This window comes from Spermophilus citellus (assembly GCF_964194105.1).
Source record: "Spermophilus citellus genome assembly, chromosome: 2".
NCBI lineage: Eukaryota > Metazoa > Chordata > Mammalia > Rodentia > Sciuridae > Spermophilus > Spermophilus citellus.
This window is the reverse complement of record NC_138183.1, coordinates 75,044,688-75,063,340: the sequence shown is the minus strand read 5'-3', so window position 1 is coordinate 75,063,340 and position 18,653 is coordinate 75,044,688. Positions and strand designations below refer to the sequence as shown.

General features: G+C 36.3%; 1 protein-coding gene across 1 annotated transcript in view; it reads right to left on the bottom strand.

The window, feature by feature from the left end:
• The window catches only part of TMC1 (transmembrane channel like 1), a gene marked incomplete at both ends in the record, with an annotated part of 192,686 nt that overhangs the window by 31,116 nt on the left and 142,917 nt on the right, over positions 1 to 18,653 (bottom strand). The window contains 3 exons of the mRNA XM_081280207.1: positions 2,746 to 2,871; positions 6,500 to 6,739; positions 12,144 to 12,211. Of these exons, the coding sequence (XP_081136333.1) occupies positions 2,746 to 2,871; positions 6,500 to 6,739; positions 12,144 to 12,211 (434 nt within the window). The remainder of the gene's footprint in view (positions 1 to 2,745; positions 2,872 to 6,499; positions 6,740 to 12,143; positions 12,212 to 18,653) is intronic.

Genomic DNA, 18,653 nt, shown 5'->3' with positions numbered 1-18,653 from the left:
AAAGAAAAAAATGCAGTTAAAAAAAAGCTGATATTGCTCTTTGTTGCAAAGAACTGGATATTGAACACATTTCCTCTGCTCATGCCAGATAATATCCTTTATGAGCCATCTGGTGCTAGCAGCACAATTATTGATATAGTTTAGTTGGGGTTTGTTTATTTCTTATATGATTAACTGGAATTTGACTGAAATTACACACATGAAAGCATCTGAGACAATATCTGGTATGAAATAGGTGCTCAATAAATTGTGTGTGTGTGTGTGTGTGTGTGTGTGTGTGTGTGAGAGACAGAGAGAGAGAGAGAGAGAGAGAGAGAGAGAGAGAGAGAGAGAGAGAGATTTAAAGGGTGAACTTGAAAATCTCATATATCATTTCCAATTCAGAATTATCTATGTATCCATCATTTTTTTCCTGCCTCTGAATGCACATTAAATGAGTATTCCTAACAAATCACTTCCTGTGCTCCAAGGGAATGACACTGCCCAGAGAAAAGCAACCTGAACTCTGCTCAGATACCCAAACACCATCCAAGTGGATTTAATATGGTCCACTGGGGAAATTTAAAAAGACTGTAACATTCTCTAATTAAAGGTAATAAAAAGCCAAGACAATTGCACAAGGCTTATAAAATAAGAGACCTCAGGACCTGAAAAAATAAAATCAGTAATAAACTGAAATTTGGGTTTTAAATCAAAACCTCAGAGCTAAAATCAGTGTTTCTGAACATCTTTTTGACACTCCCACATGGGCAGTTTTCATCTGGGCTGTCTGTATCAAGGGTGGGTAAACTAAGGCCTCCAGGTCAAATCTGGCTCCCAGACTGTTTTCTATGGCAATAAACTAACTAAAGAATGGTTTTTACATCTTAAGTATTTATACAAGTATTTCTATAAGGTCCTCAATTTTGCCTTGTTCAAAATAGCTGCTATTTGGCCCTTTAAAAGACACATGTGCTGCATCTAAACCATGCCTAAAGAGTGCTTCCCCACCTTCTGACAGTTCCAGGGATGCCATGCTCTCCTTGGTGGAGTGAATGAGTGGAGGGATTAAAAAGTAGGAGTGAGAAGACATGAGCTTTAAGTTCACTTACAAGTCACTTGATTTGGGGATCTTCCAAATATGGAAATATTTAGAAATATATCTGATAATATGATGAATGAAACCAATGTCTTAAGTTATTGTGGAAATTCAATGAGTCATCTATGGTTAGTGTCTAGAACAGCAGCAGCATTAATTATCTTTCCATCTCTTAAGACAGTTTTATTAGATCTTCAGATATTGCATTCAAATGATGTTTTTCCTTTGCTTAAAAACAAATCTGTCTCTCAATAAATTAAGAACACTGCAACAAAACCTAACTTTTCTGGTGTGTGTGTTGTACAAGATTTTATTTATATCACTAAAGGACCTTGACTATCAAAGGCCACAGGATACTTTTTAATGTGCTCTCAGAAGCCACTATATCATGAAAATGTAGAGAAAGAAAATCACTCCAAGGGCCATCTGGTGAAAGATGCTGCATTCAGCAGGTCATTTTCTAACAAATCTGTGCCAGAGATTTACTATCATGTTCTTAATACCACCTCATGATCAAGGTTCTATAATATATAAGAGTAATCTGCTTTACTGTTTAATTATCCTTATGGGTTATTAGCTTTCCCTTATAGAAGACATCATCATGTAAAGGCATGAGTACAGGATTTACTGTAAAAGGGTCTAGTACCATGTTGATCTTTCTCATTTATTGCTGGGTCAGTTTAACTTACACACTGAAGGTGACCCCTGCTGTCACAACCTACCCAGGATGGTGATAACAGGTTCATCATCCCAGCTTATTTATTTCACATCAGTGTGAGTGTTCTGCCTCAGATATCTCATTTCACCTTTATCTAAAAAAAAAAAACCCCAAAAAATCCAATCCAAGTGTCCTGGAGATGGGGAACGCTTGACCTCCTTGGCTGAAAGCACAGGCAGTTCCAGACTTTCTCCTTCTGGAGGGCAGGGCTTTGAAAGGAAGGGCACTTTTTTTTTTTTTTTTTTTGGCTCTTCCATAGCAAGCCCATATTTTTACTTGGATTATGTAAGTTTATCTGCTGTGGCCAAGAGTCAGCAGTCAATAAAAGCTAGATGGAAATGAAAGTCTCCTACCAAGTTCCCTTTTGGAAATCACTTCTGACTTTAAAGGGGTAGAGGAAAAAGATGTTTCTAAGACCTTTCTCTGATTGTGCTATTATGGACACAGTTTTTAACAGCCCTCTAATAACAAGGACAGGGCGCTTTTTAAGACCCCTTGAGCCATTAGCCCTAAAATACAGCCTGCAGGGCCCTCAAGGGGAATATCGACTTAGAGGCTCATCATTTCTGTATATTCACAACCATCTGCTTTATGGAACAAGAGGCGGGGGCTGTGTTGAAGGGGGAAGCTCAGTGTGCTGATTAGATTTAGCATTTAGCATTTATGTTTCCCTTGCTTTAGCTGTTTACTGATAATTATTTTGGTTACTTGGGAACAAATCTTATAATCCTGGGGAGGCAAAGACAGATGCAGATGGCTGTGAATTACATCCAACAGGATCAGAATATGGCTCATGAATTTCAGCTTCCACCAACATGTTTTCAGAGCTGAATTTGGTTAGGTTAGCGCAAACCCTTGGGAAAGGGAAGAAGCTGAAAATGGCTGAAACTGAAAAGGAGTCAGGAAACAAATTACAAAGGTTCTTTCTCTGAGAAGGGGAAGCACATACCCCATAACTAGAACAACAGCAATGACCAGTCCAGGGTTGGAAAGCTGTCTCAAAATCTTTGCCATCCAGCTTGGGAAATCATTCTCCAGAGTCTCACCAATGACTTCGAACATCCTGTTTTTGCCACTAGGAGGAAAGAAAGAAAGACGTTTGTGTGAAACAATTGGAGAAATTATGGTTACAGCAAGAAAACTAGAAATATTTCTCAAATATCGCCTAGATTTCAGGTTAGGAATCCGATGTTTAGCTCTAGCTCACAAATACTTCAACCTCATCTTGCCAACATGTTAAAAAAGTTACAAGAAATGTTATCCCAACACACATAGACACATACACACACACACACACACACACACACACACACACACAGAGTTACAGCAGTTAGGAAATTAGCCACAACATGGAAAGAAAAAAAATTAACACTGACAGATTTTGATTGAAATATATTTTGTATGCAGCTCCTAAGTCTGCTCTTCTGCTTGCTGTTCTTGCTAAAGAAGACTCTCTTTGAGCTGAGTGCAGAGAGCACTTAATTTTTAATTAGCTTTGAAAATGAGCACAAGTAATAGTTTAGTGGAATAAAACCACAAATAATCCAATATCTCTTTCCATGCAGTAGCTTCCACCTCATTTACCACCAGACTGACCACCTTCATCAGAGATGCTAACAGGTAACCCCACCGAAAGTGGATCCCTTTTCTTCTCAGGGTTTCCTTTGCTGGACAGCCCCTCAAGAATACCAGCTAAGACATATGTAGTTGACAGGAAAATCAGCTGCTATCAACTAGCACAATGAAATCAGGGAGTTTTAACAATATAGAATATTTAAAAGTGCAATAGAATATTAGTAATGTCAGGTTAGTTTTTTCTATATATTCATATTGATCCTATAATAAAAACATTCACTCTTCAAAAAATATTTGTTGTATTTCAACAAATTGTGTGGATCCTCAGATTAAAAGCTGGTGTAACATTCAATATGTTTTGTCTTCCTTTTGTTTGCTACTCTAAACATTTTCAGCTACTCAATATACACAACCCCCAGTCCCAAATCAGATATTATTTTCTCTGAATTCAACAAATATTGTCATTCAACAAAGTGACTCCAAGTATTTTGTCAGGAGTCATTGGACTATTAAGTGTTTTGGTTTTTTTTTTTTTTTTTTGCTTCACATATCATAGATAAGTCACATAAAGTCTAATTGCAAATGAGTGAGACATAAAAGCAGTGTCACAGCATAATGTTACAGTTAAAGGTCTACATAAACCTGTACATACACTAGTAGGACCTCAGTTATCTTAAGAATTTTTCATAAAAGGAAAACATGAATATAAAATGCCAAAATGTTGAGTCATTATTTCAGGTCTTTGGGTTATAGAACTTGTTTGTTTCAATGTTAAAATGTTTCTACAATTTCCAGGTTCTCTAGGATAATTATATGTCATTACTTTTACAGTAAGATTGAAATACATTTAAAAAGTTGCCAAAACATAAGTGAGGAGGCATGTGATAACCTAAAGAATGACAAATTGTTCAGAATTATTGACACAGCTGTGTGGGGGAAGTGTTGGAAAACAAGATGGAACAATTTGAGGAATTGTCTTGAACATCAAAGAAATCATTTCTAAGCGGGCCAACAACTTAAGGGAAATCTACTCACTATATTGAAACAATTTTCTACAAAAATCACCTTCTGTGGCTAGGTCTTACAGAATATGCCAGAATATCTCATCAAATTGCTTTGAGGAATGGAAAGAGGAAGATAGCCCTGAAAACTCATCTGTACCGGACAGCGGCTGTTTATCAGGGTAACTACTACATTAACCTGCCTCACAGTCATGTTTGCCACCTTGTTGCCCACCCAGGAGCTAGATGGGCTCAAGCAGCTTTCACTAAGCAGGGGAGGCAGACACTCCCAACTCAGAGTTCCTGAGGACAGCAAGCCTTGAGGAACACAATAAACCTGTCAAACTGGTGGAGCAAAGAAGCAAAGTAAACTTTTTTTTTTTCTCCAAAAGAAGGAAACCAACAGGCAAATAAGCTAAGCAATATAGACATACCCCTTTCCCAGTCCTCTTATGAAAATATTTAATTTTTCTTGACCTCAACATAGTGATATTTACCAAGCAATTTACCTAAATGTGCTAATCAAGAAAGCCTTGGTCAAAGTCAGATACCCTGCTTCACTGTAAATTCCACACACCCATACTCCTCAACCCCCATCCCTGCACCCTGGCAAAAATCAGAGTAACTCAGTGTCTGACATAAGGAAAGCTAAAGAGATCAAAGCTTACAGGCTAACATTTTGCAATTGCGCTCTGACTCAACGGTATTTTAAATCTGAATAGACCTGTGTAACCAGCAGCTTTGTTTACATCCTTGGTTTCCTTTATGAAACACTAAGGTCCTTTGTTATATGTTTTATTGAGAAAGAGCAACTGCCAATTAAAAACACGTAGCCTTAAATTTTACCCTGATATTAAGTTGTGCAGGTAATTTGCGATTAACTGAAGACTCTGAATATCATTTCTTGAACTTTGTACTCTGAGATTTATTAAGGATTTATTAAGATAAATGTCTCCTTTAAGACTGTAATTTCATATATAGTCTCCAGATGTCACTCTCTGCATTATTTATTTCAGCCCACTCGGAGCATACACACACACACACACACACACACACAGAGAGAGAGAGAGAGAGAGAGAGAGAGAGAAAGAGAGAGAGATATGAATGGGGCTTGTGGACATCAGTTTCCTGAGTTTAACAGAACAAACACCCACTAGTTTTGATATATCCTTTGGCTTAACATTTTCTTTCTTTTCCAGTAAAGCAATAACTCAGTGTATTATCAGAGTGAAAAAATGTCTCATTGTACAAAATCTGTGGATGATGAGCATTTTGACTTTAATAAAATAATGTGGGTCTGACAGCATGGAGGGAAATTAAAGTGGCCCTTACAGCATTGTGCTTGTCATTCATGTGTTTTTATATTCTCATTTCCTTCCCTTCAAATGCATGCTGGTCAGTAACTCCACATGTAGAAATTCTTGGAGGGACCTGTGGTAGATTCATTTCTAAGGACACTTAAAGAATAAAGTCCTATCCTCTAGATCCCAGGAACTTTGCTTTCCAATATGTGTCAGAACAATAACTTGACTCTAGAGGACTGTAGAAAGTACAGCTTTAACTTGGATCAAAGAACCTTCTTGACTCTTGACAGATGACTTACTAATCCTTTTTGCTTACATGTTGAATTCTGAATCATAAATTGTGTGACCCTCATTGTAACAGTCACTATTGTTCTTCACTGATTCCACCTCTTATGTAACATGTGGGCAACCTTCATGCCCCATCCTGGTGTGGGTTGATCCACATGAGAAGAAGCAATGGTGGACTATGTCTGGATATGGTGGTCAAGCATCAGCAAATCTCACATTCAGACTAATCAAACCTTTTGTTAGCTATCCCCTAATATGGAAATAGTTCAGGTACATAGTTTATAATTTACCCAGGCAGAGCCTACAGTAACAAAAATAATTTCCCCTTTTATGATTCCTGAATGAGAAAATAAATAGATTTGCCTAAGTCTTTCCAGGTCCCATAATAATGGTGAATATCTAAAGGATATCATTTCTACCAACACAAAATGCCATTGTTTGGGGGGAAAAAATCTAATTTATAAAATGTGTGACCATTCCCCTTTCTACCCTTGGAAGAATACTATGTCCAAGTCAAATTTGAAAGACCAGAGACCTGAAGGGACCACAATCAAAAGACGGCGGGAGAGATACGATCATGTACAGGACCGGCATGGTGGACAGGAAGAGGATGAGCAAAAGCATGCCCAGGTAGAAATTATTTGATCTGGAAGCTTTGAAAACCCTGGCTTCAGGAACATTGCAGCACATCACGGCCCAGCACTGGAAGTACATAGATGTGTGGAGTCGAAGGATATTGATGCCCGGAAGGCTGGGAGCGAAGAAGGAACCCATCCTAGAAAGAAAACAGAGCACTGCTTAATTTGGAGTCTCCACTCCATAACGAAGTCACACAGCACCTGCTTCTTTTACATTATGCCTCTTTTTATAGGCAAACAATGTACTATCGTATTCATCCACACAAAATCAGACTCATCTATTTCCATCTTCTACACATAGTTTGCCACTTCCCCCATTATTGTAGGTATTGTATATACAATTCTTTCATAGAAATTATGCTATAAACTGCCTATATCTGTTATCATTAATAAATGTAAACTATAAGAATAAAACATGTATTACAATTCTTTTATTTCTTCTAATTTTAAATAAACTTGATTTCCCCTAATATTCATATCATTAATATATACAAAATATAACTTTTTACAATTGTCCCCTAAAATAACTTATGATATTCAGATAAATTGTAGATTTGTAATTAACTACTTTTACATGCACCGGTAATTAACTTTTGCTTAGTGAAAGTGATAAAAATTAAAATGATTATTTTTCCTTTTTCTGATACCATTTTCTCTTTCTAGCTGCTCTGGTGTTTTAGAGTTGATGAGAAGATGTATTTATATTAAATATTATACTATATTTTCTTGATAATTTATATCTTGATTTATGTGTTTTGGAGATGAAAATTCCACACATCCATTTAAATTTAACTTATCTGCTTACTTTCTTACTGCAGTTTGTTCTAGAAATCCATTGCTTTGTGCATCTGACTTTTAAAAAGTATGGTAAAATACCATTTTAAAAAAGAAACTAGTGAAAGTGAGGTTACTTTTACTTGACAGCTTAGTTGATTGTTTCAACAAAAATATCTCAATTTTCTTTGATGAGAATAAAGTAATATGAATAACAATTTATTAGACCAAAATTAAAAGAAGATACATGTGTACTTGTTTTATACATGTAAGTGGAGCCCTATTTTTTAAACTGTCCCAACTATAATAAAGTCTTCAGCATTTCTGGTTAGGTTTAACATTTTATACTCCCTGAATGTGTGGAGTAGTTGTTTAACCAATCTAATATAAATCTGGTATATCATAGACATTTTTCAATTAAGTGAAAAAATAGTTTCTGCTATAATTGAACATATGTCAACCCAAAGTTAACTCCTTCCTTGGAAAGTGGCTTCTTGCCACAATCTGGATTATCTTGTTGGTAAGATTCCAGATAACAAATCTCAATGATCTTTGTCGTAGCAAATGAACCAAATATGTGGGAAGTTATTTTTTTCACAGATGGATAGAATTTAAAACAACCCAATGTACCTTTGTTATAAAACATCAAGAGAGAAGTTAAAACAAAACAAAAAAAAGATCAAGTTAGTGATAGTCCTAGCGAATGGGTCAGAACTGCAAAGTCCTAGGCTATATCCATACCTGCTGAGAACTGTGATACAATACAGGGTGGAGAATTTTGCTCACCTCATTCTGAAAGTCAGATTTGATCATGTGGCTTGTGCTGACCAACAAAATAAGAATAGAAATGAGATGCTCCCTGCCAAGTGAAAACTTTAACAGCCCTATATGGGTTTTGTTTTCTTCTTTCCCTGCTACTGTGACTAGCAATGATCCAGATGGATCTTATTCCATCCATCCATGTCTCTAAGGTGAAGGAGAGGTGTAAGATCAGAGCTATGCCCCAACATACACTGCACAGGTCTTTTTAGTAAGATGCTAACATTTGAGGATTGTGTCTCATTGCTGTAAGCCTAATTGAATCTAAAACAAAATTCTGCACAAAATTCAAATCCCAGAGTTTCCTAAAACCACATCTTTGTATCTATGTGCAGTATTTGTCTATATGTATCTATACGTACACACATATACATGTGTATTTACAAACAAATTACAAAATAAGTATTACATAGTCATCATGAGCAAATGACTCAAGAGTCATAACCTAGAAAAACAGGCCCCAGCACAATGATGTCTGAATCTTAATGTTCATCCCATCTTTGTTCATGACTCACTAATCAGCTCAGCTCACTAAGTCCCTTACCCAGACCTGATCCCGTCATCTGTCAGTTAAAAATCATTGTAATATCTTATCCTTATAAAATGCCTTTCTTCCAAGAAGATCAAAGCAAATGAAAGCTTCTTTTATTTAGCTCTCATTATTACTCCAGTGACATGTACATGTCAGGTAAATTATTCACATCTGATCAACTGAGAAAAGGAGGGGAGTGGGGGAGAGATGGGAGGGAGAGTACCCAATGGGACAGTGTTAAAGAAATGTCCAAAACTCATCATCTCTCTCACTGTTGTTCTTTGCCACTGTCTACCTCCTGCCATGATAAAGATATTGTGAGCTTTCATCATTTAAACATCTTTTTGCAAACACTCACAATCTCTATTTTAAAAAAAGTTTACTGATCATCAGCCAAATTATAACAAAATGGATTTTACCTATAACTCTTGACTTTAATAACATCTATTTAAATCATTTCTTCACTTGTATTATTTTTCTCTTACCCCTCCTTTCCTCTTATATGTAATTGTGTATGACCCTGAGGATCACCTTCCAATTCCATGCGATTTCCCTTCTCTCTCTCTTTCCCTCCCACCTATCATCCCTGTTTAATGTTAATCTTCTTCTCAAGCTCTTCGTCCCTACCCTGTCCTTGGTTACTCCCCTTATATCAAAGAAGTCATTTGGCATTTGTTTTTTAAGGATTGGCTAGCTTCGCTTAGCATAATCTGCTCTAATGCCATCCATTTCCCTCCAAATTCTATGATTTTGTCATTTCTTAATGCAGAGTAATACTCCATTGTGTATAAATGCCACATTTTTTTATCCATTCATCTATTGAAGGGCATCTAGGTTGGTTCCACAATCTTGCTATCGTGAATTGTGCTGCTATGATTTACAGTAGAGGGGGTAGAGAGAGAAAAGGGGAGGGGAGGGGAGGGGAGGGGAAGGGGGATAGTAGAGAATAGGATAAACAGCAGAATACATCAGTCACTAGAATGGCAATATGTAAATCAATGGAAGTGTAACTGATGTGATAAAGCAATCGGTATACGGGGTAAAAATGGGAGTTCATAACCCACTTGAATCAAATTGTGAAATATGATATATTAAGAACTTTGTAATGTTTTGAAGGACCAACAATAAATTTTAAAAAAAAATAACATCTATTTAAGCAACCTTCACAATTCAGCAATCTCTATAGCAGTAATTGAATGTCACAAACCAATGGAATTGAATACAAACTCCTCACACTTCTTTTACTATTTCTGCTCAAAATGGCTAAACTCAGATGTCACATCCTCAAGGCTCATGAATTAATGGAAGTACAATGTATGGCGACTCTTGCACAGAGTGAGCCTACCAGTCTTACGCTGAGCCCTCCACACCTCCCTGCCACACCACATCCCCACTCCTCACTACCCTCCTGAGAGTAGAGAAGAGTACTTGTGCAAAGTACTGACCTGAAGATGAATAATAGAACAAAAGTTACTTTGCTTCTGGAACTCTGAAAGTGAATATTTTTGTATACTCACAAAACACAATCATTCTCTAAAGTCCTTATCAAGCTAATCATAAGCAAGCTTGACCAATGCCCCAGGAGTGAATATTCAGAAAGCAATAGTACAGTGATAATATAGAAATTTTGATAATGGGTCTGCCCATGAAAGAACTGGAGAAATTTTTTTTACATTTTTCATAATTTCAATACAAACAATAGCAGACAAAATGGTTGCAAAATTGTAAGTAAAATAAATTAGGGCAGCAATTACAATAGCTTTTCTGGTGAGAAAAAATGAATTTCTAGGCCAATTTGTTATCTAAACTCTGAAAAAAACACAACAGGCATGTGGCATATGTTTGCACCAATGGCACCCACTAGGCCAAAGGGATTTATTACATTGCATGAAAACCACTGGTAGGAGGCAATGGTTTCTCATTACTCCTATAGCTGAATTTGTCATTTTCTGCCATGACAGCAGATTCCCTTCCAGGAAGGAAAAGATCAGAACCCATCAGAGCTGCTCCTCTTTCTGTGTCTGTCAATCAATATTCCATAGGTCCCCTTGACCTTCCTCCCTGCTTGGAGAATAAAGGATGTCTTCCCCTTTTTAATGACTCTCTGGATATGTGAGCCATACTTGAAAAATTTGGAAAGTGAGGGGACAGGAATTGCATTTTTAAAACATATCTGACAACAGAAAAAGTAATCTCTTAATAGTATTTTTTCATATTGATTCACCTAGGGAGGCACAGGAATTTGACAGACACCATGGCAGGACTCTAGAGCCCATGAGGCCAGTCTTTATGTTACTGAAATGAGATGGTTTTAAGATTTGCAAAGGAGTTCAGTTTCCATCAGCACACGAAGATTTAACAATTTAGGACAGCCACTACGATTGAAGGATTTGAGTAATATATGAAGCTTGTACAAAAAAAATGCAACTATGATGGCAAAAGTGATTAGACAATGGTGTGGTTGGGATAACGATATTGTAAATCACACATTCACAGGATAAAGTAGCTCAATTGCAACTGCTCTTGGGTTTTTAGTTAAGAGTGACAGATTTCCAAGACACCTGGTCCCTAGATGAAGTGCATGCTGTGATTCAATTTTTAAACTCAAAAACGGTTTCTGCTATATCAACTTATCATAACCTGTCAGAGTTTATAGTGAAAATGCTTCCATTTTATAAAAGATATGACAATCCATTTCATATCAAAACAATTCCAGGGGTTGGGGTTGTAACTCATTTGGTAGAGTGTTTGCCTAGCATATGAGAGGCACTGGGTTTGATCCTCAGCACCACATTAAAATAAAGGTATTTTGTGTCCAAAAAATATAATAATAATTTTAAAAAGAGAGAGATGATACTCAGAACAATTCCAATGTGCGACTAGCCCTATAAAGCAAGTTAAAAAATGAAGATCATATTTTTAACTTGACCTTACTAAAACATGTGTTTCATCTCTATAAACTATTGGGTTCAATAAGATATTATCTTTTAAAAATAGCCCTAAGATGTATTTTAAATATATTTAGCAGTGAAAAGAAAATTAAATCAGTTTCTCAAAAAGGACTTATGTTCATTTATTTCATATTTAACTGGTGGTGATATGATCACTAATGTTTTTCATTATTAGATCCTGGTGTCAGAGGATATAAAAAGATAATCTTCAAATAAATCTACCAAGCAGAATATAGACTCTGATCATTTGATGAAAGAACACTCTGCAAAATAAGAAAATGCCTAGAGAACAAGACATAAAATATGGAAAAAATAAATAAACTATCACAGTATCCACTTTTCAAGGGCAAACGGTAAATTAGAAGCCAAGGATCACAGTCTCTTCTGACTCCAAGCTACAGTGCTTTCTGCAGTCTGACCTTGAAGTTTTTCTATAAGTAATTAGCTGTCTAAAAACCGGCCTACCAGATCATGCCTTGGTTGAAGATCAGAGCCAGGACGTTGCCACTGATGTCAAATTCGGTGTAGGAAGGCTAGAGGAGACACAGGTGTTCATGGGATTAGCATTTCAAATGGTGAAAATCAAACAGCAAGGTTTTGCATAGGCACAACTAAGCTCTCAACTACCTTCCTTCAGTGACAACCACAGAACAATCAGTGGAATACATAAAATAATAGCAAAGTAACCTTTTAACACAGTGAGATTGATTTTAAAAGGCTCTCAGCCTTACAAAAGTATTGCCATATGTGCTCTTATACCCTGCTGGTAGAACTCAAAACTGTAGCAAATTTCTAGAAAAATGGTTTTATCACACACATTAAAAGCTTGAAAAATCTGATTTGCTTGGACCCTATAAGTCTACTTCTGGGAATCTGTCTTATAAATGCTGATAATTTTAACAAGGAATGATGAAACCATTTAAGTGTCCAACATTGCCTGAGTGAACACCATATGTCTGTACTGTGATATTTTGATGCAGTTAATTACAATCACTGTAAACTATATTTATACATGAGTGAAAACTATGCTAGAATGTTAAACAAAAACATATACTATTATATGTTCATTACTTTTAATAAACTCTACATGAAACTGCAAATAGAGAAGAAACTGGAAAGTAATTAGTGAAATATTAGTAGTTTATAGGAGGATGATGGACTATGATTTTTATTTTCTTTTTTCAGTTTCATGTATCTAACAAATTCTTCAACAAAAATTTGAATTAATTTTACAATTTTTTTAAAAAATGCAGAAAAAGAATAAGAAGTTCAAGAATTTACTGAACTCAATGTATGGTCTTTATGTCCTACATAATCCTATCTCTCATCGCAGGGCAGCAGCACCAGGAGGTTCACTGTGTCTAGGAATCACCACCAGGACCAAAGTGGGTACCTCCAGGAGGGCAGCATATCCAAGGACTTCTTGGTGACAGATGAGGCATCCCAGGAGGAAAGCTTCTACCAATACAGTTAGTGCTAATGAAAAGTAGCAATGAAACTATCTCCTATTTAATTTGAGATAGAGAATTAGGAGACTAATTGGTAGCAAGAGGGTAGGAGAGCAGTCAATATAAAGTGAGAGGGCCAAAAAGACCTTCAGAGAGGAGCTGTTATAGAGTGAAAGGACTCTAGCAGTGCCCCAGATTCTAAATCTGCAGACGTGCATTAGTCCATACACATCCCCGTGATAACTCCCTCCCTAGCACACGCGCACACCCACATGTGCAAGAGCACACAACCTGAGAGAATATCTGTAATTTTTTCCCAAGAACTCAAGAACATACTGACAAAAAGAGAAAATAGATCTCTGACTTGGGACCCCAACAAAACTATCATCAAATTTCAAGTGCTCCTAAAGCCAAACCTCAATTTCATCTACTTCCCCCCAAAGGCAGTAGCATTTTTCCTGTTCAATTGAAAGAAGTAAGTTATCTGCCTTGTAACAGATTTAGGAAATAAATAGCCAGTGTGTCATCATAAGAATGGTTAAGTCTCAGGAGGATTGCAAGTTCAAAGCTAGCCTCAGCAAAAGCCAGGCGCTAAGCAACTCAGTGAGACCCTGTCTCTAAATAAAATACAAAATGGTGATGTGGCTCAGTAGTCAAGTGGTCCTGAGTTCAATCCCTGGTACAAAAAAAAATGGTTAAGTCTCAAAATTAAATGATAATATGATAATAATAGAACAATAGATATTGAATAGGACAAAGATGACCTGGATAATTTCAGCATAAATTCAATCAAGATACATGTGAAGTATTTAACCTAGTTAGCTTGTTTCCTAGAAGCATAATGTCTGCAGGATGCAAATGATTTGGTTGATGGTTTTTGTTCTAAAATTAACAATGAGAAGAAAAGTTTCCCTTCAAAAAGAAAATGAACTGCTGCTTAATAGGAGAATCAATCCTTTTGTGGGAGCACTCTGCTCTGGATCATCTACACTCTTCTGTGACCACACAATACATTTGAAAAATGCTTAATCAAGTGGCCAGTGCCATCTGTGGCCTCAGAGCATTTCTCTGTTTCATCTCAAAATTAAATCTTCAATTTTGTCCTCCTTAGATTGGTGTCATGATACAGCCTGCTTATCTATTGAACACGGGAAAACTCAACTTTTTGAGGGGTTGTTTTCTTTCCTCTCTCACAAACACATAAACCTCTTGAAGGTCATTTCAGATGAAATATTTCATAACAAGTTGACTAAACTGTATTTAGGACACCCTGGGTATCCCTGGCCTCATATTGTTTGTAGCAGAAACAGCTGGAGGAATAATACCCTGATATCTAAATTGACCTGATAAAGAAAGGATTCAGGGTGGCTCTGTGCTTCAAGTGGTCTTGTGGAACAAGTCTATTACCTGAGTATTAGACTTTGCCCCACTATTTCCTAGCCAAGTGAGCTGGGCCAGTCACTTTAGGCCTTAGTTTCCTTAAAGATAAATTAATAAAATGAACTAGATGGGGGTGTTGGCATGCTGTGGTCCATGAACCTAATCTGGACTGCCACCTGTTTTTATATATAATTTTTATTGTAACACAGCTATATCCATCCATTCATATGTGGTCTGTGCCCACTTTCAATTGAAACAATAGAGTTGATTGGTTGCAACAGAAACCACAAAAGCTAAAACACTTCCTTTTTGATTCTTTGCAGAAAGAAAGTTTACCAACCTCGGAACTATGTAATTTCTAAGATCCCTTTCTCATCTAAAATCTGTTATTGATTAAAAGTTACAGTTATTAAAAAATTCCTTCTCTGTGAACATATCAGAATTTAAATTTAATACTTTATGTATTTAACACAGAAAACCCAATTCCAGAAATTAAATATACATTAGAAGGCCAAAAAACCCACATATATACATATAAATTCAATGTTTGAAACATGAAATTATATTTTAAAATATTAAAGCAATACTTCAATAAATATAAATTAATTTGAAATATATTCAATGGCCTCTATAGAAAAAAAAACTTAAAGATAAATGATGCTGAGGATGGTGGAACAAGTTTTCTTGAAACCTGAGATAATAAAATGAGAAAAGCATAATGAACTTCCTGATGGCTATTCATCCCTGCCAAGATTGTTGGAGGCACAGAAGAACTCATTTAGATTTAGGAGAAGGTCCATCGTATTCAAGGGATTAGGAATGATCTCTTTTTATTTTAGACCTTTGTTTTTGGTGGGATACTCAGCCATCTCCCCAGAGGGAAGATGTTTATTGAACTAAAAATCCTGGGGAGTTCCATAGTCCCCCTGAAAGTTTAGTTATTTGGAGCAGATTGCCAACCTATGGATATTGTGAAATGTAATTCAAGATCTCAGAGAGGATTAATTCTGTCTTTGCAATGACCTGCTGACCTTTTCCACACAAATCTCAATTTCCAAAGACAGATCATTCTGCTTGGAGCAGCAGGCTGACCTAGGCTGTGGCAGAGCAGCAGTTCTCAAGTGTGATCTCCAGACCAGAGTCAGCAGCATCACTTGGGAACTTGAAAGAAAAATTAATTCTTGGGCCCTGCCTAGAGATACCCAATCAGAAATGTTATATTTTCCTGGTTCATCAGGGACTCTGATGCATGCTTAAATTTGAGAACCACTAATATAAGACAAATCCTAGCCTCAGCTACTAGGATGATTCAGACTTAGAGTTCTGCACTTCCACCCTAGTTGAGAGTAGGATCCTGTTAACTGCATGCAGGTGGGTTCTATCCAAGGATTCAAGTGGAACTTCAATAAAAGCCATCCGCCTGTCTCTGCTTCTACGTCTTCAGCTCCTCAAGAGATGTCCATTACTTTTTATTAACTCTTTATCTTGCTATCCTCCTCATATCCTCATTCTCAGCCAGGGAACACCAGTTTATTATCTAATTCTATATGCCAACCCATCCTGCTATCTCCATTCTACAGCAAGTAACTTATGTAAGCCTAGGAGCACCTTGAATATAAAAAGCCATAGTTTGGTTCATGCTTTTGCAGTGTTCTTGAAATTTCTAGGGTTAAGCATGACAGTGAAAACATGGTGGAGATCTAGTTGATGGTTTTGAAGTTGATCAGACTTGGGTTTAAGGCCTAAACCTACCACTGGCCAGGCTATGTATCTTTGACAAATTATTTAACATTCTCTAAGCCTCAGTTTACTGTAAAGTAGGCACAATAGTACCTACCTCATAGCATTGTTGGTATGTTTCCATGGAATAATAAATGTAATGTACTTATAATATTTCTGACACATGTAATACTATTTAATATGACTGGGAATCCACTTGGATGGTCTGTCAATCATATGTCTCTTCTGCATGAATAAACTTGAGCCTCTTCATCTGCTCTTGAGAAAAATCTCCTATATTTTCTATTTATATAATTTGAGCAAGAATCCCCTTAAGCATTCAACTGTGAAAAAGGTTGTAAGTTTATTCAACATGCTGTCATCCCATGCCCTGCATTCTATTCTGTTTCTTCTTGAGTATTCTCTATTTACTTTATTGATAAGTTCTGCAGTTGTTGTCTGTGAAATTTTAAATTTTATTGAATTGTTAAGAAAAACCTGAAGAGTTTACAAGAGGCCTCATCCTGGACTGAATCAGAGCAGCTGAAATTCCTCCTGAGAACAAATCATTCTACTCCCCAAAAGTCAGCAGACTCTTTAGAAACATTGAGAACTACCATGTGCAGAGAAGCCTTGGGAAAAGTAACTTGCAGTACATAAGCTAATAATCTACTTCATACAAGTATTTTTCCAATCTCAGTTTATCTTCATAGATTTGCTCTGATAATACTTTGGTCATAAGTTTTGACTGGAAAAGTATATGGGGATCATTTTCAACCCCACCTACTCAGATGGAACAAGGATATAATCCAATATACTTAATGTAATGTTTTTGTTGAGAAATATACTTTATTGTCCTTACTTATTCTCTGTCTGCATAAACTTATGAACCTCACTTCAATTCAAATAATCAATTTTTTTAATTTGTAAAATACAAGCATTATGGATTACTATGTCAAAATGCAGTCCAACTTTAGCATTCTATGGGTCTCTGAATCTAATGGTGAAGTCTGAGAGTTTAATTTTTACAGAGGTTGTTGCAATAAAAGACAGTAGGTTTTTAAAAAGGCACTTTAGGACCAAAAAATTCAACATAAGGAAATGTACAGGAAATACTTTATGTATACCTCCATGATTTATCTATGAAGATATTTATCTATATCAACATAATTAAATGCTATCATAACAATTATTATAACAACAAAACAGACACAGTTCAGCTGACAAATTTAAAAACTGATTAAATATAGTAAGCCCATATGTAGATTATCATACAAAAATTTTAAAAAGTATATTATGGGGGCCTGGGATTGTAGCTCAGTGGTAGAGTGCACACTTAGCATGAGCAAGGCCATGGGTGCCATCTGCAGCACCAAAAAAAGTGGGGAAGATGTAATAAAAGAGTAGTGAATCACATGAGAAAGTGATTAATGTTGAGTGCCAAAAGGTAGGTAAACAGATTATCTGTTTCTCTGTATACACACATACATATTACATATACAAGTACATATGTGTGCACATTTTTTTTAAAGAGAGAGTGAGAGAGGAGAGAGAGAGAGAATTTTTAATATTTATTTTTTAGTTCTCGGCGGACACAGCATCTTTGTTGGTATGTGGTGCTGAGGATCGAACCCGGGCCGCACGCATGCCAGGCGAGCGTGCTACCACTTGAGCCACATCCCCAGCCCCTGTGTGCACATTTTTTAAATCTATAATAATATACTTTAAGATATAGTACTTGTTTATCTACATATAAATAATATTAATGTTACTTGATTGAAATAAATCAAATAATATCATTAGTGTTGAGATTATCTTCTATTTTTATTTTTCTGCTTAGTTTTATCACGTTTTTCAAATTTTCTACAATGAACTCACATTATTTTTGGAATTCAAGAAGACAAAGAAACAAAATTATATAATATATAATATATATATATATATATATATATATATATATATATATAGTGATTGAAATGGCTATATTTTTCTCTTTATTTCTGAAAGAATTCTTGAGTATCTCCTCTGCCCATCTCAGATTCTCTTTCCCTTCATGACAGGTACTTTATGAACCATACCATCAACTAGCAGACCTAGGAGAACAGCAGAGAAACATTCTCATAAACCTCTTCTCCAAAACAGCCCTAGCTCAGATTTCCGCACTGCTCACACTTTCCAGTTCTAGGGCCTTACACTTGTCTCTCTGCTAGGATTGCTTTTCCTCCATCTCTTGAAATTCTAAGCATACTTTGGGACTCCATTTGAATGCTATAATGTCTTTGCATTTCTACTGAAGCACACCTCCGCTTTCCCCCATCTCCTTCCCCCTGGTGGCCCCCATCTCTTTCTGTCTCCCCACTGTCTCCAAAATCCCATGGCTTAGTATTTACCTTTTTATGCCCTTTATTGATATTGAAAGCTTGCAATG